Consider the following 27,068-nt stretch of genomic DNA (forward strand, 5'->3'; position numbering starts at 1 on the left):
AGTTGTAACCCGTGATATACGTAGTCATTTCGATATCTTTAATATCATAATGATTAACCGTTAAGTTTGATTTTTACACAAATAAATGTACAAAAGTGTCTAAAACGGATGAATTCAAGGTCACTTTGATTAGATACTAAGGGCGCATTTTAATACGTAAAAATGTATACCTGGAACATACTGGGCGCAATTTACTATATTATTTTAACTACCTGTTCCTCCTTTGGGCGCAATTTACAGTCGCCTCAATTATCAGTTGGGTGTTTAAAAAAAACCATAACCACAGTTGACAACAATTGAATTATTATTTTAATGTATTGTGCCTGATTAACGATTTATACGACGTATAAGTCAAAGTTAATTTAATTTGTCTAGCTTTTTAACTTTCTTTTTTAACTGGTTTTATTGATGTAAACTGAATAAATATCAAATCCAAGTTACGTTAGCTTATAGATAATTTAATAATAAATATAATAAACATATTATTGATGAATGATGATGCATATTGCATTAGAATTTTGTTTTCATTATTTTAAACCATGATACTACAGTGGAACGTCGATAACTCGAACCTCTATAGTCTATAAGTCGAATTCTCGATAATTCGAAGCAATGGCCTTACAATATATGTGATATGTGTGATAAATTTTCTCGATAATTCGAATTTCGCTAACTCGAATTTCTCTTCAAGTCGAAATATTATTAGTCGAATATTGGCTTATAACTCGAATTTATATAATAATTTATGTACATATTAGATTGGAGACGAGATTTTTTCCGCGCTAAACGTTATTGAAAACTTTACAGATAGGTCAAACAATAAAAAACAATCAAAAATATCTGATTTCTTTTAAAAATAGTTCTACTTGATTTATTACATTGTATGTTTTTTTTTTTTACACACAATTTTTACATACTACATAGATATTTATTAATTTATACTTTTTTAAAAAATTTTTTACGATATACCTACATACCTACAATACATTATACATATATTAGTAAATATGTACATGAATAAATAAAATTATAAAATGAAGTACCTACATATTTGTGTTTTCAAAAGAAAAAATTTTTAGATAACTCGAATTTTTTTTCGCCCCCTAACGATTCGAGTTATCGAGGTTCCACTGTACTTACTAGGTACATATTTTATAAAATTATTAAAACAACTTAAGTTAATTGTAAGTTTTCATATAAATTTTAACTTAACCTAGAGTTAAAAACCAAGATAATTATTAACGTTAAATGTTTTCAATCAACTTAAATTAACAAAATTAAAAATTATCATTAACCTGCTCAGGCTTGTGCACATGTTTTTATGTGGTGACCGGATCGGTGACGTAATGTGACTATTTTTTCATTGTCCTCTTTATATTGTTAATATGTCACTGATGAATAATATGGTATTTTTGTTTTGCTTCGGATTCTCGGCATGATAATAATAATATGTTACTAATTGTTTTTACTTTTTTCTACGATACATTATTATTATTTAATTATTATAATACATTTCAAGACAAAAACGGCACGTGTTTTGTGCTTCACAGATGTAATATCAAATGACTGTGGCACCATAGTATATCGTATATTCGTATATTCGCATATGAGATAAAAAAAAAGTTTAATAATAAATGTGGGTTTACACTTTTACAGAAACTAAAGATAAATAATTTGTACGTTTTTATATTAGTTGGTATCTACATTATCTATTATGATATGGGTACCTACTGAGAAATACCATTAAAAAGCCAACTGACAGGTTATATTTTACAATACAAATAAAAATGTTGAATCAAAGATTTATATATATTACAAACCTCAGTTTTAAATTTTTAACCCTACCTTGGCTACCCCCACCTAACCTTGGTTCGGAGTGTCAATTCCGATATAGCTGAATACGAAACTGCGAGGTAATAATGATGACTTATTATTATCAGATATAAATATATATTCTGCAGGTATTATAATTATAGCATTTAAAATTAAAACACCTAGCATGTATTAACGAACAACGATTATAGTACCGTGTGTTGTACAATAATTATCGTAATGGGATCATCCGAATTAACTTAACGTTTAGAAACTATAAAAAATGATTATTGAAATATAATTTACCGACATTCTATAAAGCAATATTTTCAAAAAGATTTTCTGATTTTTTAATGTCAGGCTCTTTGCGATTAAGTCAGCGCCATCTAGGTTGTCCTTATTCATAAGCTTTGCACATGTGCGCAGACATCCGTTCAACGAATGTCGCTCACTATCGTCGTTAGATGACGATGCTGAATAAGATTATTTTTTTCAGGCCTCTTATTTATACCAATTAGAGATGTAAAATAAGTTGTTTTTAATATTATACCGTACATAATCATTAATCTTGCAGTGCCATTAATTATCGAACACTGAATACAGCCACGCTGCAGGTTTTAAAACTATTGCAATTATTATAACTAATTTGGAAATTGTTAATTTTTTCAAAATTAGCTGTTGATGACATATTTTACTCATTTTTGAATTTTGTAGTGCAATGTTTTCCGATCGGATTTCAAATCTAATCTAACTAGTTCACAGAATCGGAATGTTACATTTTCAGGAAAAAAAATTTCAATGACGTTAGTTTTAACTAGGAGAATGATTAAAAATGGGGTTTCGAGTGCCGTTTATGTTAATTCGATTTTGAAGGAGTAAGAGCGGTTATTGACCTTCCAACCTGGGCATTAAAATTCATATAAATGGCAATTAATAATTTGAAAAAAATGTAAGGTTGGTAATGTCCCAATATTCGAAAAAAAAAATTATGGTAACACCTTTGATTTTAAAATATACCGATAAGCTATCCTATTATGTTAATAATATGGCTGATCTGTATACTTTAAAATTGATGGTCACACTAACCATTATATTACCCCTAAGGCAGCATAATTCAATGTATTGAATGATATATCAGAACTCTAACCAAGAACAGTGGAAAAACCGGTAATACTCGTGTATTAAAATATTATTTTACCCACACCGATGGGGGACGCTACCTGCCCCACACTGCCCACTGATGATCTCCCCTGATGACACAGGTATAGCTATTTAGTCAAACATTTAAAAAAATATTATATTCTGTATTATCATATCATATCTACGTCCTTTAGGTGTTTTGATCGTAAAATATGGAATATGAATTGTGATTATATCATGTACCTACTAATTAAAGGTATTATGAATTGAATGAAAAAATTGGGTTTCATTTCTAAAATATAACAAACAATTTATTATAGCTCTTACAAAAAAAAAATTGTTGACAGCTATTTTAATATGTATGTTACTTGTTATGGAATTTTGTGGAAAAAGATTTCTTTACAGATTTCTAAATAATTTAGATAATTCACAGCTTTAGTGAACTATATATTTGAAAAATAAATTTTCAAAAATGTTAGTTAAAACTGTAAAATGATGGAAAATGGTTTTTCAAGTACCGATTATGTTACTTACACTTTAATGGCAACCTTCCAACCTGGGAATTATAGTTCATATAAATGGTGATTAATACGTTGAAAAAAAAAAGCGTTGTTAGTGTTCAAAATAGCTAGGGTCACCGTAGCCATAATATTGCTCTCAAAGCCAGCCTAAAAAATATATTGAGTGATAAGGAAATTGCTCTAATCACAACTCTAACCACCTACACGATTTATGGCAAAACCAGCACCTATTACTCGTTCACTAAATTTTATCATGTCACAGACAAATGGAGCATTGGGACGATCCAATTGTCTCAACACGTCCCAGTTATAACCGCTCCTGGAGAACACAGCTAGCTATTTATAAATTAATATTACATTCTGTATTATATCATATATTTATTATTATCAGTGAAAAAAATCAAATATTTACTCCCTGAGGTTTGCTAAAACTGCGTTAATGTGCTGTACCTAATAAGATAATCATAAAATTAATTATATACAATTTGATAACGAACAAAAATCTATTCGTTTATAAATTGAATTGTTTTTCATTGGTTTCAAAAGCAATGTAGGTATCTGAATAAAAATATCAATTTGATTAATATAAAATTGAGATAACAATCTTTCCACGATACAAAATAAATTATTTTTAACATAGTATTGATTAATATAATATTTTAAATACAGATATTTAAAATATGCAGACCAATATTTTAAACGGATTTAGTTCTTGAGTCAAGGATAATATGAGTGATATCAAAATCAACCAAAATTCGAAAAATAAAAAAATATAATCATAATACTTATTTTTAATTGAAAAAAAAACAAAAATTTTTACGGAGGTCGAAGTTGCACGTGAAACTACGATTGGGCGAACGGTGTGGGGTTCACAGGCACTACTTTAGGCTTCAATGAACCCCGTTTTGAGTGCAACCGTTCAATGCACCCGAAAGTGAAGGGTGAGAGGGGATTGTTGGTGGCTAGTGCTGTGATTTACTTTAGGACGGACTAAATACCAACCCCTAATGTCTATTCACGGATATCGTGCCCCAACAATCCCTTCCCAATCACCATTCGGTCTTTCTTGAAGTCCCACAGTATATGAGATCATATTATAGAGATCATATCAGAGAGATCATATTATAGAGATCATATCAGAGAGATCATATTATAGAGATCATATTATATGAGACCAGGGCGATTCACCATACGGCGATTTTGGGTAGCTCCACATGCCAGACCTCACAAACACTTTCGTTGTTGATCTAATATATATATCGCCCTTCGGGCACTATGGTTACCTTTTGAGAGTTGTTGACGAACATACGTCTTTTAGCTTCCGTTTCCAATCCGGTTCTAGGATTGGGGGCCAGAGAGCGCTGCAGTATAGTATATGTGCAATAGCCATAGATAATAAAGATATGGATAGGACATATTGGTCTTATCAGCGGTCTTCGAGGGGAACAATTGAGGCCAAATAAAGTATACCTATATTGAGTATCGACTATCAATATAAAGGAGCCTCAATTGCCTTCCCCTCCGGGAACGCGGCCTCAAATGTATTTAACATAGGCGTGGCCTATCCATATCTTTATTATCTATGGCAATAGCCTAGAGCGTCAACAAAAAACAATATACCTTTTATTGTCTAATAAAACCTATAATTTAGATTCATAAATTATTAAGATCACATGATTTAGATCACAAACCGTTGGCGACATTGACGATAACCCTTATTATAGAAAGATGGTATGAAGAAAACCATTGTTATCATATTTTGTTCTGATAAGACTCGAAAATATTAATATGTGTTGTCTCCGTCTTATACACACGTTGTCACTGATGACAAAAATATAATTTTTAGAATTTAATATTTTTCGGTTAATAAATGAATCATTAATTTGTACCATGCAATATGCATTTATACTTATTAGTTACCCTACGTTTTCAAAATCCAGAATCTATTTTCCCTCAAAACCATTTTGTAAAAGCTAAGATATATAAATTATAAATAATAAATGCTAGTAATAAGTAATAGTTCTATCGTAGTCCGTGGTAGCGCTATATCCGCACTTGCCCCATTTTCCCCTCTCACAGACCCACTCCATGCCATAAGCGGCCCGGCTCTCCATCAAGCGCCCGCCTATTCGTTTCCAGTCCATACTGTCTTAACTCTTAGTGCGGGAGATGACAAGACGTGGCAGTATCGAGTTTCGTTCGCATTCCGTTGTCACCACTGACAGCTCGTCGGTAGCCCATGTTACTCTGTGGCCTGTGGTGTGGTGTTTACCAATTTTACCACTACAGGCGCATCGGTGTTCGGTTTTCGCCACAGACTAAAGGTGGATTCACACTGCTCCGTGATCCCCTGAACCGTGATTTCCAGAAAAAAAAATCTGTGATTTCTCAAAATTATAAACTTTAATTTTTGCGATGAACATATTAATGTTAAGTGGTAACTGGTAGCCGGTTTATTGTTATCACAATCTTTATCACCTATCTGTTATCAGTTATTTATATTTAATCACAGGCTAAGATATATATCTAGGTATATCTTAGTCCGTGTATTTAAATCATTTTTTTCAACTTATAATTTAATTTTTTAATTTTTGATATTAAGTTAAGTTGTATAAAACAAAATAATAAATAATAATAACAATAATTAATTTCGACATTCTATTTTTATTTTTATTTGATAATTGTTTTGGTGACCAGTAACCACATAATTATAAACATTTGACTTGAATAGGATTTGATCCTATTATCTGGTATCTGCAAAATAACGTGGTACTTACTTTTAAACATTGTGGTGAACCACTAAGTAACTACAAGATTCAGCCAATCACAGCGTTGTATTGTTTTTCCGGAAATCACTGTTGACGGATCACGGAGCAGTGTGAATCCACCTTAAGAACGCCAAACGCTCGAAGTATCAATTGCAAGTAACCGCACTAGATGGCGCGCGTGGCGTAAGCATAATTCTAGTTCAACCCGGTACGTCAACCTCACATAAGGTGGTACAAAGTCTCTACCATGTACTAACTACTTGTTATGTTTTATTTGTTATTGTTATGATTATTATAGTTATAAGCTTACAAAAATTAGTTTAATCTCATTAGCCGTACTGAAAACGTGTAGCTATGCCTATACTTCCTGGAATGTTAAATTCTACTGATTGTGAGAAAGTCTTAGGTTTACCTGTCCAGCTTTCACCTGTCACGAAAAACTAAATTGACCCAAAGATGAATACACATACAATAGGTTACTCCTTCTAAGACAGAAGAACTAAAATTTCTTAGCAGCCAAACAATAGTGTTCTGTAAATTCTGAAAAAAAAAAACAAATTACTACTAGAGTGCGCTAGCAGAGCGCTCATTGTGTATATTGGATTGTTAGTTGCCTAGACCTGATCTACATTGTGCTGCTATCACAGCTAATGTTCAACAGCGTTGCCACTATGCAGTGTCAATGACGACCCACTGGTCCACACGGCGATTAAATGATGGCCCACTGTAATTCCCACAGCTGTCCATTGGCAAGAGGAGAGCTCTTACACTCAGGACAAGTCCGCCTAAAAATTGTCAAAGGTGGCGTTGAGAGGAAAATGTAAATTGTAAACGCGAAAGGCGACAGCCGATCGCGGATAATTGAAAGCCTATCTCACTCACATTGAAATACAAGCGGCTGGTGAGTGGTTGTTTGGACAATATAGTTGAAACGTATGACGCTCACGACAGAAACTTAAGGGGCCTCCTTGTTACTGGATTCCGAGGAATATTATATAGGCAACTTCTTATACATTCAGCAATATTAGCCATGTCGTTGTATTAACCGTAAATTAGCGTTCATAGTAGTAGTAACCTTCATAGTAATAGTACGGAGGGATCTCGCATGCACTCGAACGCACATGTCGGATAACAATTTTGTGATCAACAAAAAATATTTATTTTTCACTCAAACAGACAATTCTACTTCCAACGTCACATCACAACTAATACATCGATTTGCTTTTTGAAAAAATATTCTAGTTTTCCACAACATGTACGAGGGATCAATCGATACACATTTGTATTATTTTAGTTAGTTGATTAAATATTTAAGTTAGAAATCTTACCAATTTTTCAACATTTTAACCATTGCAATTAAATTTCAAGTTAGAACAGTTCAAAATATGGCTCGATCGTTCGCGTGTACATATTACGGAGGATCTGAATATTTTTTTAGAATTCAAATCGTGATAATTGTAGATACGTATCGTTGGAATTAAAAACAGTAGTTTTTGACAACAAAACACTCATTCAAGAGGCCCCCTAAAAAATAAATACTACAGAACCGGAAATCCGTCGCGCGCCAAGGGCAAATAACAAAACAACGAAATTTTATGAATTCACGTCGACTGAGTATAAGCGGTGTGCGTAAGGGATTGCGTCGCACGACAAAAAGGTTAGGTTCAATCTTACGGATCAGAACTTTTCGACTGGTTCATGTCAGCTTTGGCAAACAATGTTAGGACTGAATTCACGGACCGGGAGGGGGGGGGGGTTATTTTAGTTTCTTGAACACTTATAGATCTTAATGACCGAAGACGATAACCGATAAGATTTCGACGGCCTAAATACGGGTATTAATATAATGTACAAATATCTGAAAACACTATAATAAGACTAGTGAACGAAAATTTGCTATGTCGTACACGTCTGAGACTGAGACATAACACAGAGTAGGTGCGAAGTCTCCTTGCTATCCCCGATTGGAAATTAAGAAAATCATCCTTTGACAATGAATCATTTAGACAGATTACAACATAATAAAGGTACTTGAATTACCTACATGTAGACTGTACAATAAAATAAATATTGAAGAATAGGCATCCTACTTATCAAGCAAATATTTATTAAACAGGGAATATGAATAGTGATGCAGCACACATCATGATAATTATTGACGTTCAATAATAATAATTATTCAATACACTGTGTAGTATACAGAGTCAATTTTTTGTCCATGCTCATAAAAGTTCAGACTTTTAGAATTTTTAATTATACATAAAGGCTAAAGACTATATTTTCAAATTTCTGATATTCTTTGTATATATTGACTAGAAGTGTTCTGTATTCTATCAATACAAACTTCTATTTTTCAAACAAGAACACTCTTTATTTACCGCAAATTATTTAGAGGATGATTTTCTTCTGCATCTAAATCAAAGTTTTAATGAGTAATCATACTAGTTTCTAAAATGCTAAAGTCAAAAATCTCTAAAAATGGGCTTACAAAAATATAATAAGCTATAATTATTTATATTGATAGATTAATATGAATAACAGACATTTTAAAATCATCTAACCATCTACGAACCTGTATTTATTTTTATAATCGGGTGATTAAGAAAATAAAAATTTGAAAATACGTTTGATCTTTAAATTCAAGTTGAAAATAACACATAAAAAATATATCATCAATATTTAGATTAAAATAAAATAAAATCTTCACAATAAAGGTAATATATAAGCATACTGTAGTCTAATTTTTCAAAAAATATCAGCCACGCAGTTCTGGTTTTTTGGCTAACAGAGTTTAAATACGATATTATATAATTATCTAGAACATGAAATGATTTAGTTTTAAAATTTGAAAAATAAAAAACATAATCGTGATATTTACTTTTAATTGAAAAAAAAAACAAAAATTTTTACGGAGGTCGAAGTTGCACGTGAAACTACGATTGGGCGAACGGTGTGGGGTTCACAGGTACCACCTCAGAGCTTCTATGAACCCCGGTTTTTTAGTGCAACCGTTCAATGCACCCGAAAGTGAAGGGTGAGAGGGGATTGTTGGTGGCTAGTGCCGTGATTTACTTTAGGACGGACTAAATACCAACCCCTAATGCCGATTCACGGAGATCGTGCCCCAACAATCCCTTCCCAAACGACCATTCGTTCTTTCTTGGAGTCCCGCATTATATGAGATCATATTATAGAGATCATAATTATAGAGATCATATTATATGAGACCAGGGCGATTCACCATACGGCGATTTTGGGTAGCTCCACGTACCAGACCTCACAACCACTAGCGTTGTTGATCTAATATATATATCACCCTTCGGGCACTATGGTTACTTTGTGAGAGTGGTTGACGAACATGCGTCTTTTAACTTCCGTTTCCGATCCGGTTCTAGGATTAGAAGCCAGAGAGCGCTGCAGTATAGAATATGTGCATTGTGCAATAGCCTAGAGCGTCAACAAAAAGCAATATACCTTTTATTAGGTACCCTATTGTTTAGATCCATAAAGATGGCAAGATACTTAAAACAATTATTGGATATTTTAAAGAGTAACAATTACAATATGAACCTTTTTAGAGCTGTGACAATAAGACAACAATTTTGGTGGAGGTCGAAATTGCACCTGAAACTACGATTGGCCGAACGGTGTGGAGTTCACAGGCACCGAAAGTGAAGGGTGATAGTTTGTTGTTGGTGGCTAGTGCCGTGAACTACTCTAGGCACCGGCTAGATAACTAACCCGTCAATTAAGAAGAAAGCCATCAGCCCTCCTGCTATTTCAAGGGTTTACCGCATGCTCCAACCAATCAGATCTCCCAAACGACCATTCGACTCTTTCTGAGGGTAGCAATTTTATGAAAGATTCATGATGGCGCAGTGATTCACCGTATGGCGATAACGGATAATTCCATCTTCCAGACTTCACAAACACTTGCTTTGTCGATCACATATTATATATACTACCCTTCGAACGCCGGTTGTTACCTTGTAAGAGGGGATGACTTACATTCTATAGACTATAATATAGAGACTAGAGAGGTAAAAAATATCTACTAAATAAGCGAGTTGTAATTCTAATTTCAAATCACAACATTTTTCAAGTAACTCTGAATCATTCTCGTTTAAATATATTTTCATTTCCTCTTTTGGTGCATACAACAATTTTAACATATTCCCTTTTGGAAGCCAGCGAACCTCTGAACGAAAAAGTAATGTGTAGTATTTGGAGTCCAATTCAACTCAATTTTTTTCTGCGTGCGTTAAGTGCTTTGCTTTTCAAAAAATTCACTAACTTTATTGTTAGTTTCACAACATTAGCTAATTCTTGTGGTAATGTTTTTGTAGCTAACGCTCGCTGATGAATGACGCAGTATGTCGTTGAAGTTGACGGATTTCTCAATTTATTTCAATTTCAGTAAATCCATACTTAAAATAAGTATCATCATATTTCCTCTTCCGTAACATATTCCTCACTAAGTCCGACTAGGTTTCAAGAAAAAAAAATCGAAAATACTTATTTTTAAACGGCAGCAACAACGATAAGATAACAGTATACTACGGTTCCTCAATAAGTCGTTATGTTTTTCGCTATCCAAAAAAACAAAAAAATAATTTGTAATAGAAATCGAAGAAAAAATCTATGGTACGGCTATGCTGGTGCACGGACCACGGGGGTTCACGAGGGATCACGGAACGGCGCGGTTGGGAAACACTCGTTCTAAATATAGTCGGCATTCGGTTATACGCTTGGACGCCAGATAGCACTGCAGTATAGAAAATGTGCAAAAGCATAGTTAACAACAAAAAACAATATACTTTTAATTAGACACCCATTTATTTGAATCCATAAATTATACAGATCACTCACGTGACGGTGACACGTTGGTTGACAATATCCCTTGTCACAGAAAGAATTTTAGGAACATTTTTTTTCGATAATACGTTTATTTAAGGCACTTGAAATCATAGTGTAAAATAACACAGTATAAAAAATATATCATAAATGTTTAGGTTAAAATAAAATAAAATCTTCACAATAAAGGTAATATTAAATCATGTAATCTAATTTGTTAATTGAAATAGGTATACATTATATAAATAAAAACTAGAAGTATATCAGATACCATACTATAGGTAATAGGTATAATGCGTACTATATCACTCTGAATAACATTGTAATACATTTATGAGCTGGGAATACATAACTAAATTACTAATTACCTAAAGGTTGCATTATAAAATTATCTGTGTGAAAAAACAATACAATTCAACAAGAAACGTACAAAAATAACTTGGACAATAATATTATATAAAAAAATATCAACTTGATCTTCTATAATTTTAATCAATATTAAAAATGGACGGATTGTTCAACAATATTGCACTTAAAATTATTAAACAATAATATAATTTGCTAAAAAAAAATTATATAAAAAAAGGTCATATAAAATATTATACTTTTTTTTAGATACATCGTTACAGTTATCTAACCTTGTAAAAAGACACTTATAATATTAAGATAAAGTATTGTATCGTTTATGTCTAATGTGTTATCAGTAAAATCTTAAAATTAAAAAATGGACGGATGATTTTAATTTTACAATTATTGAGAGTAATAAATAATACACAGCATTTTATGATTGAGATTCAGCCAATGATCACAATATGATGAGCAATCAAAAATGATGCCCATAAAACATTCTTATGCAATTTTTAAAAATTGTTTGAACACAATAAAGTCTATAACCATGCGCAAGTACAAATTACAGATAACATAATTATAATTCACAATGGTACATTGTCAAATTGATCTAAATTTGTGGACGGACTGTTACAATATTAAGGCTAAGTATTTTATCATGGATGTCTTACGTATTATCAGTAAAATCTTAAAATTAAAATTAATAAATGGACAGATATTTTTAATTTTACAAATATCAAGAGCTGGTAATAAATAATATACAGCATTGTATGATTGAGATTCTGAAAATGATCACAATATAATGAATAATCTAAACAATAAATGATGCCCATAACATTCTTAAGCACTATTTATAAATTGATTGAACACAATAAGTCTATAACCACGCGTGAATACAAATTACAGATAATAACATGGTTATAATTCCCAATGGTAATGATATATTACCAGATGCACGGCAGTCAACAAGACGACGTGCCCGCATGAAATTTTGTCCTAACCAATCGGAGTAATGTCTTAATGAACTATCAATGGATGCAAGCTGCTGGGTAGAATCCTGGAAGATCAGATCGCTGTATGGTTCCGGTGACGTGAACATGCTGAAACTGAAATTAAAACAAATTTAAAATTTTACAGTAGGTAAAAGATTAAGATAATCAACAACTCACGTAAACTCATCAATAGTCTTCCTGCCATATAACTGTTGGGCAGCCATAAACAGATTGGTAAATGCCATCACTTCGGTATGATTATAAGCTATGCCTCCACGAGTTATAACAGCGTTAGCTTTAACTTTACCCAAGCTACACTTCTTATAATCTTGAATCGGTGATCTAGTACCTGTGTAAAATAAAAAATATATTATATAGTACAATTTTTTAATTTAAAGTATAGTTATATTATTTTATTTAATATTGGTAACATGCACTGCTAATATGAAATTGTTTTAAAAATAATTATTTTATTAATAATAAATAATTCTAAAACTAGAATTTTGTCATACTCAAAATGATTTTGATAAATATACTATCTACAACAGAGATTGGCCAATACAAATTATCTTATGTGCTACTATGGAAATATATTATAATCTCATAGGTCACATACTAAATTACACATATTAGATTTAGTCAAAACAAAAATAGCTCCTCATCTTAACCTGCTCCTTCCATTCTTGTTCACTATTTTTCTTTTCATTGAACTCTATTTAAAATTGCTAAAAACCTTCTTTTGTTGAAAATATACTTAGATAATTAAACCGGAAAACACATTTTCAATTGACACTGAGAGCTCTTCCACAGTCACAGGTCGATTATGTCTTTTATAGGCCATGTTTTATTTAAATTATATAATTTGATATAAGCTGATAATTATGTTATTTTTAGATTAGATTAAAATTATTATTATTGTTGTGTTTACATTGTTAATAATACAGGTACCGCGTTGTCGGAACATTATATTGACACAAAAATAAAACTATCCAAGGCAGGCCATCAGTGATCTATAGTATAAATACTACAGAATTCTAAACAATTTATTCCCCACCATTTCAGATCTGCACCTCATTACTCATCATCGTATTAGGTTAAAAGCCATTGACTTTTTGGTCATTCCTAAATTTCTGATACAGATATTTAATAGGATTGACACTGAGAAGCAAGTTGAAACAATTATGTTCTATTGAGACAGCAAAATGTAAATTACATACAAGGTTAAATTAGATAAAGAAAGGGACGGTATTTTATGTTTATGTTTAAATAATTGAGGTTTATTAAAATCAAATTTAAATACCAACGTTAAATTGTTTCTAACATATTTCGTTAAATTTTTAAGCAGAAAATGTGAGTATTCAATAAATATGGAACTTTTAATCACGGTTTTATAATAGTTCAAGATCGTATTAATGCATTTATAAATTATAATACACATTCAAATTATTATTTTTGGAAAATTAATAAAGTAATAAATCATAAAACAATGATGATATTTATGTGACTGTCAAAAACTCAAATATCATTAATTAAATATAAGATATAATACAAATTTTAGTTATACTGTAATATTATTAAAAGTATGTGAAAATTAGGTATTAAAATAAAGCAATAAGTAACTATATATTTGAACTATTTTTATACCTAATATGTTTTTTAAACCAGCAACTGGTTATACTAAATATTTATTATTATTTAAGGGTTAAACCATAAAGGCATTTTATGTATAAAATTACTAAATACATATTTCAAATGTATGTTTGAAAGCTAAAATAAAAGTCACACTGTAAGCCAGGGGTTGGCAATAACCAGGCCAAAGAAATAAATTAATCGTCCAAAAATATTTTTAATTAGTTCTAATTTTTATTTGAAAATTATTTGTCTCTGTGTAGATTCTGATTCTGAATAATTAATAAAACCAAAATAAAAGGTTTTTGGAATTACATTTTTTTTTCAAATCATCCAGATCCCTTAGAAACTAATAGCCAAAGACACTGTAGTAAGCCGACATATTTTACTAAAATATAAAGTACATAATACAAATACACATACATTTATAAACAATAAAATATGGCAACTAGTTAGAAAAAATTACCACTGGAAAAACAGGAAAAAAATATATAATGGGAAAATAATCAACATACTGGTAAAATAGTCCACAGAAATAAAAGCCCATAAGAGTGCCATATAATTGTACTACAGGTAATATAACATTTTACAATTAAGAACACGTGATCACACTAACACCTGGGTTGTTGTTATCCGATGCACGGCACTAACAAAAATCAGTTGGTCAACTGATTATTCTCTTTGGAGACGGAATATTGTGTAACATGGAAAAATGTTGAACTTCAGAAGTACAGTACTACCTAAACTACCAAGAGTATAATAGTGTAGCAGTACATATTTTTGAATACTGAAATACTTATTTAAATGGATAAATGATATAACTACTGATGACAATTTTTATATTTTGACTGATTTGAGTAAAGTACATTTACTTTATTTAAACTGTTGAGTTTTGGGTACCTACTAACATATTTATATATATTTTATCTCTCTTAATAGAATAGGTTAATGTGATTGATGTATCACATTTAAATTTAATAAAACATATTTATTTCTCATACATTTTTTTCTCAGGGTGAATATTTTTCTGAGGGTTTTTGTTTTTATTTGTAGGTATTTATTCTACAATTCAGAAGAAACATTTGAATTAACCCATTTTTAAAATAAAAAATTATAACCCCAGAAAACAAACAATCCAAAGCAATATTATTCTTTCATATCCAAATATTCAATATAAATTCCTTATTGAGTTATAACTTATAAGCAATGATAAATAATACATAGAATAAAATCCTACAGTCAGGAACATCTCCAGGGAAGGGCAGGGTGGAGCACTTGCCCCACCCCCCTAAAAAAATATCTGGGGATAGCCATGCCTGCAGTCAACTTGACTGTTGCAGATTTTCTACCTATATTTCAGTACATGAAAACTTACCATCAGGACACAGAAGTTCGAAATCATATGTTAGAGTATTCCTTGCCCACCACTCTTTGCGTTTTCCATCTACATTCTCAAACACTGTGGTATGTTTGACAAAAGCTACATTTCCACCACCTTCGACCAAACACCTCAAGGCTCCTGTATAGGGGGAAAAAAAAATTAATAAATTCATATTTAATTATAGAAATAATTAATGAATAATATTATAATAATCTTATTAGCTCTGAAGTAACCTTACCTGTGTAACCATAAAAGTCTTCAGTGGCATCACGTTTGCAGTACCGATAACTAGCACCTCTACATAGATGGCAAAGGTTATCATAAGGTAAACCTGGGTTATATTCATTACTTAATGCACCGGGTACACAAGATTTACTAAAGTATTCAGAAGCAGCTTGTATTGAGTCACATCCATAACTTCGTATCCACCCATTACTCAACAAAAATGCCATTGGTATTATCCATCCACCACCCGAATATATACCCGGATGACATGTCATTTTTCCTAAAATTGTTGGCATAACACAACAATATAGTATTTGTTAAGACTTTTTAATTAGTTTGAAATAAACCTTTTAAAAACGTTATTTCGGTATCAGGATCCTCTTCTTTTGCCACAGCCACAACATAATATTCTGGTTCAGGAAAATCATACATTTCAGTGATAAATGGTATTTCATCATAATGAAGTCCAGCTGTATAAATATCACCAGCGTCCATCACAGCAACATCTGCGTTTCTGTTAACACAATAAAATATAAATGTTACTAGTTTGCTTGTATAATGTATAGGGTGATTGCAATATAATTTTAACATACCCATTTCTAATGGCTTGCATACAATGCACTTGACTGTAACCGCGGAAACAATGCAATTCAGGAACCAAAAGTTGAACTTTTAACGCCAACTATTGACCACAGAAAGAAAAATTAATAACAAACTTGTAAAAAATAAATATGAATATATTAAATATATTATTTACCTTCATTTTAATACATTTATCCATTTCTGGCTCAGACGTTACACAAAGTGTCATTTTGGCAACAGGACAATAACGTACTCCAAGTATAATGTCCATGGCATTTCCTAAGTAACTTGTATATGTTTGGTGGGCTTCTTCTAAGGGCCGCAAGCCTCTTGTTGAGTCCTACAACAATAAAATAGTATATTCATGGATAGGTGAAAAATACATAAAGGCAATTTTTTATTAGTTTTCAATAAATGTTAATTAGAGTAAATATTCTACTTAAATAACTCGTGTGCTTGTTTTAAAAACAGTACACATAATTAATTCTGAGAGATTACCAAAAGTGTTATCCCAGTTTACTAATGACAACTTTACACAATATTAATCACATTTTTGCCTTGTATAAAATATATTTTAACATAAAGTTGTACCTTGTATTTATTTTTATTGAAACAAAATTAAATATAGTTCTATAAAATAGAACATAATTTTGTACAAATCTTATGATTTAGAATTTTTACCCAATTTTTAATTTGTTTTATTCATTTTAGCTGCTAATAAAATATACTACACTAAAAGAATAAAAACAAATTATGTCGAGTTTTTTTTTTAGGCGCTTTAAATAATTTCAAGTGTTATATTTACGGGCTTTTAAGTTTTTACTTCAAATAATTTTAAATTACCTGTAACAAAAGATTGTGGTGATTATCATAAACTGAAGAATCAAATAAATTAAAACTTTTGCTGTTGATCTGAGACTGAGGTTGATTGAATCCTCCTGCCCAGTTGATATCAGGAGCAGTAGATGTGAACTGTTGTGGTGCAGATTTTGGTTTTCCATATAATTCAATTATTTTCTAATGAAATAAAATTAAAATAATGTTAAAAGCTATAAATAATATTTGTATTACGTAACATGTAACTATTCAGCTAAACAAAATATTGATAAAAGGCAAAATGTAAGTTATAGTATTTATGCGTTTTCTCATAGCATGCTGCATGCCATTAAGCAAATTTTAAGACAGTGATACTTTTGTACTTAGCTTTCTTGTTATATGATTATTATTTTTTTAATGGTTTGAAATTTTTATCATGCCAATTATTTTATGGTAGAAAATACCTGCAGCCATCTTTGGTATGAGATACGAGCAGAAGAAGATTTGGCAGATGTAGTCATAATAGCATCAGTAGGTACTGGTCCCCAATTACAGTTCTTAAATTCACCAATTGGACGTCTTGAACCGTCCACACACAGTAGTTCTAAATCATCTTCTCTGGTTTTACCTACATTTTTAAATGGCAATAATATTTCATATATTTTATAAAGACAAAAAAAAATTCTGTTGAAAACAAGTTGACTCTCCTTCCAATTTCACTAAACTTGCGACAACACCTTAAGTATCATAATTTATAATAATAACATTCCTTTAGTGTTTCTAACATGGAAAATTCTCTTGATATTAATAAATCAAAAATCTCAAAAATGTTGATGATCATATAATACGATACTTAAGACGAAATTGGGCAAGTATAAGGAAAATATTAAGGGCAATAATGGAAAGTTTTTCATGCATCACATATGATATACAAGGCAGTCAACTTGTCAAATAACTTCAATCATTTATATATATATACAGAATGATTAGTTATATTATATATCTTACTAAATAATGATGGATCCCTTAACATTTCCAATACAGTTGTATGTCGTAAAAATGCGATATCGCCCGACTCGATTAAACATCTAAATGCTCCTTCGTCACCAGCATATGGATCGTTTGATGTACATTTTTGGCCAGAAACTTTGCTAGCGCAGAGAATACATAAACGGTCAGAATTATCACCTAAAAAAAATATTGGTAAAAGTTATTTAATAAGTATTTTTAGTGTTCATGTTATTTAGTATTTACTAAACATTATAGTATTATGGAATTCAATTTAATTAAACTTCTTCATCAATAAATACATCATACTTTTCAGTTACTCTTTAATAGTTTAATATTACTATTATTTATAACATATATATATGTATAAATTATAATTTGTAACAGTACTAAATATAAAAATGAATTACCCATTGGATTGTACTTGTCAAGTAATGAATTTACAGCACAACTGTGACCAAAAAATTCTATAGTAGTTTTCACATGGTTATTACAGTCAAAAATGTTCATATAACCTTTAGAAATAAGCTGAAAATAAAAACTCAAATACTATTAGAATACACATTAAAAAATGTTGAGTGCAATTTAAGCTTACAGTATTTATTGGTACATTCCATCCAGCTTGAGTACCGACTCCGGCAAAACAAGCTTTTTTACCCTTCAAATTTCCAAGGTTATACACATCATTTAAAGTGTTCTTTTTTATTAAAGCAACAGAGTAATATTCAGTAGAGCCATCTGAAAAAAAAATTAAACAATATTAAAATACACAAATAATAGTCTAAAGTTTAGACTCTTAATAGTGTAATAAGAGTGAATTAATGTATTTATTAATACCTTCAAATAGTTGTTGCATTAATGGTATCAAACTATTATATCGGCCACCAACAAATACCTCTCCAGCATCTAAACTCAAAATATCTGCTGCATTGTTATCTAACTTCATCATACAGTCATCTTTATTGAGTCCCTAAAATTTTTCAATTAAATAAATTAATAGATGTATTGTATTATGTATTAACTAAATTTATGACACCCTAAAAACGTATGGGTTATTCAATAAAAATAATTTTTATAATACTTTTAACATGAAATTAAATCTGTATGAGAAAATTGTATTTTTTAATTATTCTAACAAGGCGTTAACATACATGTTATACATATTTTAAAATCCATTTAGTACCACAACAATTTTAATACATTTATATCCACAATTAAAAAATGAATATTTCTATTAAGTGTCTTTGACACTCATAAACATATGCATTATGCACACAAAAACACATAATATACATACAACTAATACACAAATATTGTATGTTATGCAGTAGGTATAAGCTTATAGATAATTTCTCAGGCTTTTAAACAAAAATCTTGATAAAAAAAGTTTACAGGAGAGATTCTAAACGGTATATTGTGATAGACTCAGATAAATTGTATTTAAATTTACTAATAATTTATAGGATGTGGTAAACGTTTGATTAAATATCACAAAATATTACAAATAAATTCTTCTTAAGGAACTAATATAATGAAAATACATTTCATTTGGGAATACAATAATTTTAGCTCAATAATAAGATTATTGAACATGATTGTTTCTAATAAAAACAATTAAATGACCATAATGTTGATGAAATGATTTTAAAACAAATTAACTATTCGGTGTATATATTCAATAATCATTATAAATTAGTTTGTCATTGAATATTATTTTAAGCACTTTCAAAACAAAGACATTAGAACTATAATTTTTTCCACGATATACATATTATATATAAGCATAATAGGTAACTCCCACTAGAGTATTTCAGACTTACTAATTTTTTTCATGGCTTTTTTCTAAAATTTAAATTTCTATTAGAAACCTTGTAGTAATCTACTGAACAAATTATGGTCAATAAAATCACAATAGTCTATGCTCAAGATAATTTATCTAACCTAGATTTTTACTTTAAAAGTCTACTTGGTCTAAGTATAATTTTTTCTAACAAATTATTTGTTTTAATGGTTGATTAAATATCATTAGTATTATAATATTATGCGTTTCACCTATCCTTTAATTTTATATCCTACATTTTAAATATCATATTTATATCTATATTTGATATAAAAATTAGTAGTGTTGTTATTCATATGAAAAAATATAGAGAAAGTGAGCCTCAATAATATTATTACAGGAGAGTTTTATAAATAAATATTATTGGAATAATTATAATACTTCATTTTGTATCAACAATAACAAGTATTTTAAGTTTAAAAAAAATAATAATATAAGAGATGTGGATAGGGTCTGTCTGGTATATTCTAATCAACACATTATTTTTAGGCAGTTTATGTAGTGATAGTATATTGATATCATTTCAATCCTTGGTAACCCATATAAGTATGGTAGCTACACAGATAAAAGCATGATTTTGCAGTACACAAATATTCTATCATAAAATAGATTATATTATAAATGCTGTCTTCAAATTACATATCTAAATACTCAAGAAAAATACTAGATACCTTAAAACTATATAAACTTAACATTTTTGTTTATTAAAAATATATTTTTATATTCAATGTGGTTTAATTGGTAGTAGAAAATAGTATATACAATTAGGAAAAATAATTATTTGAAAATAAGTGGATATTTGATTTTAAATGCTAATACTTTGAGAAAGTATTTTAGTATTTGGAATACTTCTTTCAAGTAAGTACTTTTTTTCAAAAACATTTAAAATACATGTTTGAGTACTTATAAGGTATTTGAATTGGACTTTTTACTTTAGCACTTCACAAAACTTGTTGTCCATACTGTGTATACCTTTATGTCCAAAAATTAAATATTTACCGGTTTGCAAACAAGTTCCATGAAATCTCTAGGGTTAAATTTCTGTTTGTCTCTGTTGACAGCTGCAGACAAATTTAAACATTTTGATTGTTCTTGGATATTTAAAGTACACCAAGTGATACGATTGGTTTTATCATTTTGTAGATCTGATATGTACCCTGTAAATGATTTATAAAATAAACATATTATTGACGGATAGGAATTGCTGCCATTAGATAATATTGTTTTAAATACAATGATTCTCCAAGCATGCTAACTTCCATTTTTACGCATCTGTATATTCATCAAATTCATATTTTTGTAATTTTTATGTATAAGTACTAAACACGTTGACTGCTATGTGAGTAATCAAATTTTATACTTTTGTGACTGCCAGCCAATATAATTGATCATTACTACCATACCACATGACCACCGGGAACCATAATTGAATATGGTTTCGTATTATTAACTTTTCCATTGCGGTACAATAATGTAATAAAAATACCACAGTGGCATAATGGCCATCATAACAATGTTTTTAATTATTTTTTACATCAAAAAATGTTCTAAGCGTATTGATAAAACATATCGCGTGACAGCTAGCGGTCACATGCCAATCAATGTGTTAAAGACTATATTTTAATTTTCATACATTTAGATTTCTTATACCAATTTCTGTTGGTATTTTGCATTGTATTTTGTAGTATGCACATTTTGATGACAAAAACTACTCATTCAAATTTTGGATTAAGATACCTACATTAACAATTAAGTTTTTTTTGTCATGCGACACTCCTTAAATGGCATAACAATTATCAGTATTTGAGGATATGACTCTTAAAGTACCTACATATCTAAAAATTACAAAAATCAGAATTTGAATAAATTCAAGAAGAAAATATAAGTAAGTAGTGAATTATTAAAGAAAAATGGGGGCGTGCATGCTTGGTGAATCACCGTGTAATACTATAAATATGTTAATACTCATGACTTACCGAAGACAAATGCAATGTTCACCAAAACTAAACCAACTGTCAAAAAGGTCATCAAATTGTTGGATGTCTTCATTGTGTTTTTGTGGAGGAAACGTCTCTTTAAAACATGACAACCGAAAGGTACCTATGCAAATCAAATAGTGAATTGATTAAATGAATTTGAGGAAAGTTGAGAACATATTTTTGAATTCAAGTTCACGTCCATCCATTAATACACGATGATCACTACTCAATACTCACTAGTCACTGGCCGTACACTGGTACACTATGTGCCGAAACTCGTACTTAAATATAAAATATTGATTTATTACGGACTAATACTTAATAGAGACGGGTACCGCAGACAAGACAATAATGTACATTGGACAATTTATTATTGTTGTAAACTTGTAAACAAATAACTGAATGATAACCGCCACAAGTGGGCGCAGCAAGTCTGCTGCAGACTGCTGGCGCTGCCCTGCCCTTTCCTGTAATTGCTGTCATGGACGAAAAAATTAAAAACCGTGATTGATAACGTCTGCCGACAATGCGGTCCACATTACGATAACGATAATGTTTATTTCATTGATGTTATTCAATGCTAATAGTCTACTACTCTTCTGACCAATACTGTAAATTGTAATATCTATACATACTATGCAAGTGTCTATTAAGTGTTGATTGCGATTATGTATTATTTATTACAAAATTAAATTGTACCTACCGAGAGAAAAGAATAACCTTACAGTTTCACTTAATTTCCAGCTAGTGGACTCGAAAGGAATATTTCGCATTTGTAAGTATTTTAACTAAAAAAAATTATGTAAAATACATACTTTTATAACTTGCCTACCTACAAACACGATCATAATCTGTTCCTATGTATTTGTTGTTTGTCACAGAACTGTTTTCCAAACATCAGTCACAATGTTCGGAACTTGTCACAAGCTACTGAAAGGTAAATAAATACCTATAATATTTTTCTAGTAGTTAACTGACCATTATACACGTCTAAAGAATACTGAACTATGCTTTTTTCATAAGTTGTTTTAGCTTTTAAATTATTGTTTATTTTAGTTAGCCATTCGTTTTCTTATTTGAAAGTTTTTTCATATATTTGTGTATTCACATAATATGTTATAATGATTGATTCTCCTCTCAGTGGTCTGGGATTGGTGATAAGTTAAGTTAAATTATTTTTTTTCCAGCTTAAAATATTCTCAACATTTTTGCCTAAAAACAACCAAATTCATTTTTAAAAATGACTTCCAAGTTCAGGCAGAGTTTCAAGGTTGTCGACAAAGCTCTTTTACGATGGTTCCCAGGCCACATGGGGAAAGGTATGAAACAAATGCAGCAAAAATTGAAATCAGTTGACTGTATCATTGAAGTCCATGACGCTCGAATACCACTTTCTGGCCGCAATCCAGATTTTAAATACTCTATTTCAGGATTGAAACCTCACATTTTAGTATTGAACAAAATGGATTTAGCTGATTTAAATTATAAACAGAAAGTTGAAGAAAAAATTATGGCTGAACAGAAAATATCAAAAATCATTTACACAAACTGTAAAAATTCGTTATGTCCAGGTGTAAAAAAAATTATGCCCACTGCATTAAGTCTTATTAAAGGATCAAATAGATATAACCGTTCAGAAAATATTGATTCTCGAATAATGGTTATTGGTGTGCCCAATGTGGGAAAATCATCTTTGATTAATTCTATTAGAAACAATATTCTTGGGAAAAAAAGTGCTGCTCCTGTTGGGGCAGTTGCAGGTATTACTAGAGCAGTTCAAAATCAAATTAAAGTGAGCCAAGATCCATTGGTTTATGTTCTTGATACTCCTGGAGTAGTTTCTCCAACAATTAAAAATGTTGAAACTGGATTAAAACTTGCATTGTGTGCGACTTTACAAGATCATCTTGTTGGAGAAGAGATAATTGCAGACTACTTGTTGTATTGGTTTAATAAGAATAACTATTTTGATTATGTCTCATACTTAAATTGTGATGAACCTACTGATGATATACGAATAGTGTTAGCAAAAGCTGCAATTCATCGCAAGTCTAGTATCAAGTATTTAAACTTTGATGGATCATATATTTACCGACCCGACATGCAAGGAATGGCTAGAAATTTTCTAAACGCATTTCGTACAGGAGTATTTGGAAAAGTACTTTTAGATAATGATTTATTGTAAAAGAAAAATTCAGTTTAAAATAAATAATCATTGCTTACACTTTTAGATTTATTTTTTTATATAAAATATATGTTTATAAGTTACAACTAAAAATATTTACTTTCTTAATAGGTATGTAGGTTTTAATAGTATTGTAAATTATATTCATCCTTAATCTAGTGATTTTTTTCTTCTATTGAAATTATATATTTATAAGATTCTGAGAGAGGCATTGTTTGGCTGCTTTCCCAACTGAAGTCTTGAAATAAATTATTCAAGTATTCAACCCATGAATGTAAATAAAAATGATTACATCATTGTTTCAGACTGTAAGCTTAAATAAATAATAATTAACAGTTTTTTATTTATCTTGTTATGTATGACAAATATATTCCAATTTTCTATAAGTTGATACAATATTGTCAAAGCCTATACTAGTAGTTTAATTTTACCGAAGAAAATTAAATATCAAGTGTTATACCTCATACATTTAAGAAAACTCCTTTGTGATAATGAGAAATGAAAATTCGCCCCAAAAATGTATCTCCTCACATTTTTATAAAAAGTGTTTTGACTCTAAAAATAACTTAACACCTTACAGTAATTTATAGACAATATGCAAGAACATTTCTTTAACACATAAGCAAACAACAGGTATTACAACAGCTGGGGTGGCCTCTTAATATTATCATTATAATATTTAAGAGTAATTAAAGTACACAAGTTTAAAATTTATTTTTGAAGTAAAATGTTTTAAAAATATATTTTAGATTTTTTAAGTACTTATCCAAAATTGATCTGTAGAATGATTAATAATAATTTATTTATAAAATTAATCCATTATTTGTTACATTTTTTTTGTATGTATTAGATAATGGTAAATAGCTAAGTACCTACCTATTTATTTATAAGATACTTTGAAATTGGTCAAAATTATAAATTCTGAAACGTGTAATGATATATAATATTATATCTATAATATCTATCTATGCTTACATGCATACGAGCTATATATTGCAATCTATTCAAGGACTATAGTTAATTAGGTTATTCCGTGCACATATTCTAAGATACACTAAAATATTATGATTACTTTTATTAATACAGTATGATAAAATATGTCTTACAATAACTACCTAGGTATAGTAATGGTTTTATGTAACTAATTTACATATTTGTATGTACTTCTATATTTTTAAATACATTATTATTCAAGTCACATTTTGCTTTAATTTGCAAAATAATGTTATTTCATTCAAAACTGTACATTGATATTTTAATTTTATTCCTGCGTTTTCATTTTATTCTGTAGGTAACTTATTTCTTAAAAGAATATATTGTAAATTAATAATCTAATAAATCTTAAACTCTTATTATAATATTTTATCTACATTTAAAAAAAATCCTTGTATAAATGAGAGTAATTTACATTACCTACCCACGAATTACGATACTGTTGTGTTTTTTTTATTAGTTTTTACCATAGACTGTTTAAGGCGTGCTTCAGTCTTTTCATGTATAGTCGTGTACCTGCTTACAATTATACTATGTAAACTAAACTTATTAAATAATAGTAATAATAACAAAAACAACATGTTAATGTATTTTTATATCAGGGTAAATGCACATAGTCTAACAATAAATTTGTAAAATTGTTTTATAATTTATTTTATCCTTATTTTAAACATCACTTATCTCGTGATTGTATTGTTAATTAATGGATAATAATACACGCACTGTACGTTTATTTATTCAGGGATAAGTATTGGCGTAAGCACGAGGTACATGGGTAGGTTCCGAACAAACAGATTTAATCCATGGACCAATTTGCAAAAAACCATTGGCCAAAAGAAAACCGAAGCAGTAGATGGAGACGTGCAGGCGTTTAAAAGCGAGGTAGGTACTTAGTATTTATATTATAGACCATATTAATTGTTGATGTGTCTACAGAGGTATATAATATACTTTTACGCTGCACTCATTAGAGTGGATTTTTATTTTCATTACACGTATAAAATATAATTTTATATTCTATTCTCTGTATCGCTATAATTTCGTTAAATTGTGTGTTGTCAAGCATTTGGTTAACATACCTAACCCGTACGAAAAGGAAAAACGGTTGTGCATTCTCTGCAAAATGAACATTGTTCCGGACTACAAGAACACCAGGATGTTATCTCAGTTTATATCCCGTTTTACTGGTCGTATTTACGGTAGACACATTACAGGTCTATGCCGACACAAACAAGACCACGTTGAAAAAGAAATTAAAAAATCCAGGGAAGCAGGTCAGTATCTACTTCCTATACCTACCTACTTTATGGATCCTGCATCCCTAGTGTTTTTCATTTCATTGTAAATAATTATACGTGTGTTATTTATTTTTGTTTTTATTTCCCTCGTGTCTTTTTAATACTATTACACATTTACACCCAATTTCCGGTCGTATAGGTACAAACATTGAACGAGACTCATGCAATTATTTTTGTACTTACAACGCGTATTACGTACCCACGTTTGGCGTAGGTTCCTTTTTTTCTTTCCAACTTTTAACGTATGTCAAGACATGCTGATGTATTACTATTAGCTTCCTACTACCTATTTCATATGATTACCAATAAATTATTCACAAAATTAAAATTATATAATTTATACACAAAATTCAGTTTTTAATTTGGTATGGACATCGACTGTACTTTTTACGTGATTTTGATAGTTTATTATTTTTGGTTTCAGGTTTGATGCCGTTTTATTTCAGAAATCCAGAATTCAGCCATGATCCTAAACTGTTCGACCCTGATAATCCTTTTAGACCTCATAGTTATTAGTGTTTTCAAATCATATAAAAATTTATGTTGTATATTAAAAATCAATTGTTCAGTTCAATAATAATAAAATGTAGATGTGCGTTTTAATGCAAGTATTAAACGTGATTTGGTTTCTATAAATCAATAAGTCATTTGTTTTTGACACGAAACGAGTAGATTTCTGTTTCTAACGAAATTAAGG

At 29.9% G+C, this 27,068-nt stretch overlaps 2 protein-coding genes across 4 annotated transcripts; one reads left to right on the forward strand and one right to left on the reverse strand.

The window, feature by feature from the left end:
- Positions 1-11,167: 11,167 nt before the first annotated feature.
- On the reverse strand, positions 11,168-22,297 carry LOC111027735 (melanotransferrin). Its single transcript, XM_022306151.1, has 16 exons — positions 22,133-22,297; positions 21,893-22,016; positions 20,916-21,073; positions 18,914-19,046; positions 18,672-18,814; positions 18,487-18,604; positions 18,077-18,256; positions 17,533-17,696; positions 17,096-17,269; positions 16,428-16,592; positions 16,264-16,352; positions 16,018-16,184; positions 15,684-15,950; positions 15,440-15,583; positions 12,613-12,784; positions 11,168-12,549 (listed from the first exon to the last, which is right to left on the reverse strand). Exons 2-16 carry the CDS (start codon positions 21,963-21,965, stop codon positions 12,321-12,323), a joined length of 2,376 nt encoding a protein of 791 aa, XP_022161843.1. The 5' UTR covers positions 21,966-22,016; positions 22,133-22,297; the 3' UTR covers positions 11,168-12,320.
- Positions 22,298-22,421: 124 nt separating this feature from the next.
- Positions 22,422-27,014, forward strand: LOC111027736 (mitochondrial GTPase 1-like). Of its 3 annotated transcripts, XM_022306153.1 has the most exons (6): positions 22,441-22,670; positions 22,777-22,832; positions 23,083-23,214; positions 25,816-25,955; positions 26,137-26,347; positions 26,796-27,014. In XM_022306153.1, the coding sequence occupies exons 3-6, from the start codon at positions 23,136-23,138 to the stop codon at positions 26,885-26,887; spliced, it is 522 nt and encodes a 173-aa protein (XP_022161845.1). In that variant the 5' UTR covers positions 22,441-22,670; positions 22,777-22,832; positions 23,083-23,135; the 3' UTR covers positions 26,888-27,014. The 3 variants fall into 3 exon arrangements, with proteins under 3 accessions (XP_022161844.1, XP_022161845.1, XP_022161846.1); XM_022306154.1 differs by lacking the exon at positions 23,083-23,214; XM_022306152.1 differs by lacking the exons at positions 25,816-25,955; positions 26,137-26,347; positions 26,796-27,014 and having other exon boundaries at positions 22,422-22,670; positions 23,083-24,119.
- Positions 27,015-27,068: the final 54 nt, after the last annotated feature.

This window comes from Myzus persicae, unplaced genomic scaffold (assembly GCF_001856785.1).
Source record: "Myzus persicae strain clone G006 unplaced genomic scaffold, MPER_G0061.0, whole genome shotgun sequence".
NCBI classification, from domain to species: Eukaryota; Metazoa; Arthropoda; class Insecta; order Hemiptera; family Aphididae; genus Myzus; species Myzus persicae.

Excerpts from the sequence above, each read along its gene's own strand:
- LOC111027735 (XM_022306151.1), bottom strand. The coding sequence starts at position 21,965 with ATGAAGACATCCAACAATTTGATGACCTTTTTGACAGTTGGTTTAGTT. Across the intron at positions 17,697-18,076 it reads AAGGGATCCATCATTATTTA|GTAAAACCAGAGAAGATGAT; the intron begins GTAAGATATATA and ends TTAAAAATGTAG. Across the intron at positions 15,584-15,683 it reads AGACTTTTATGGTTACACAG|GAGCCTTGAGGTGTTTGGTC; the intron begins GTAAGGTTACTT and ends CCCCCTATACAG.
- LOC111027736 (XM_022306152.1), top strand. The coding sequence starts at position 23,136 with ATGACTTCCAAGTTCAGGCAGAGTTTCAAGGTTGTCGACAAAGCTCTT.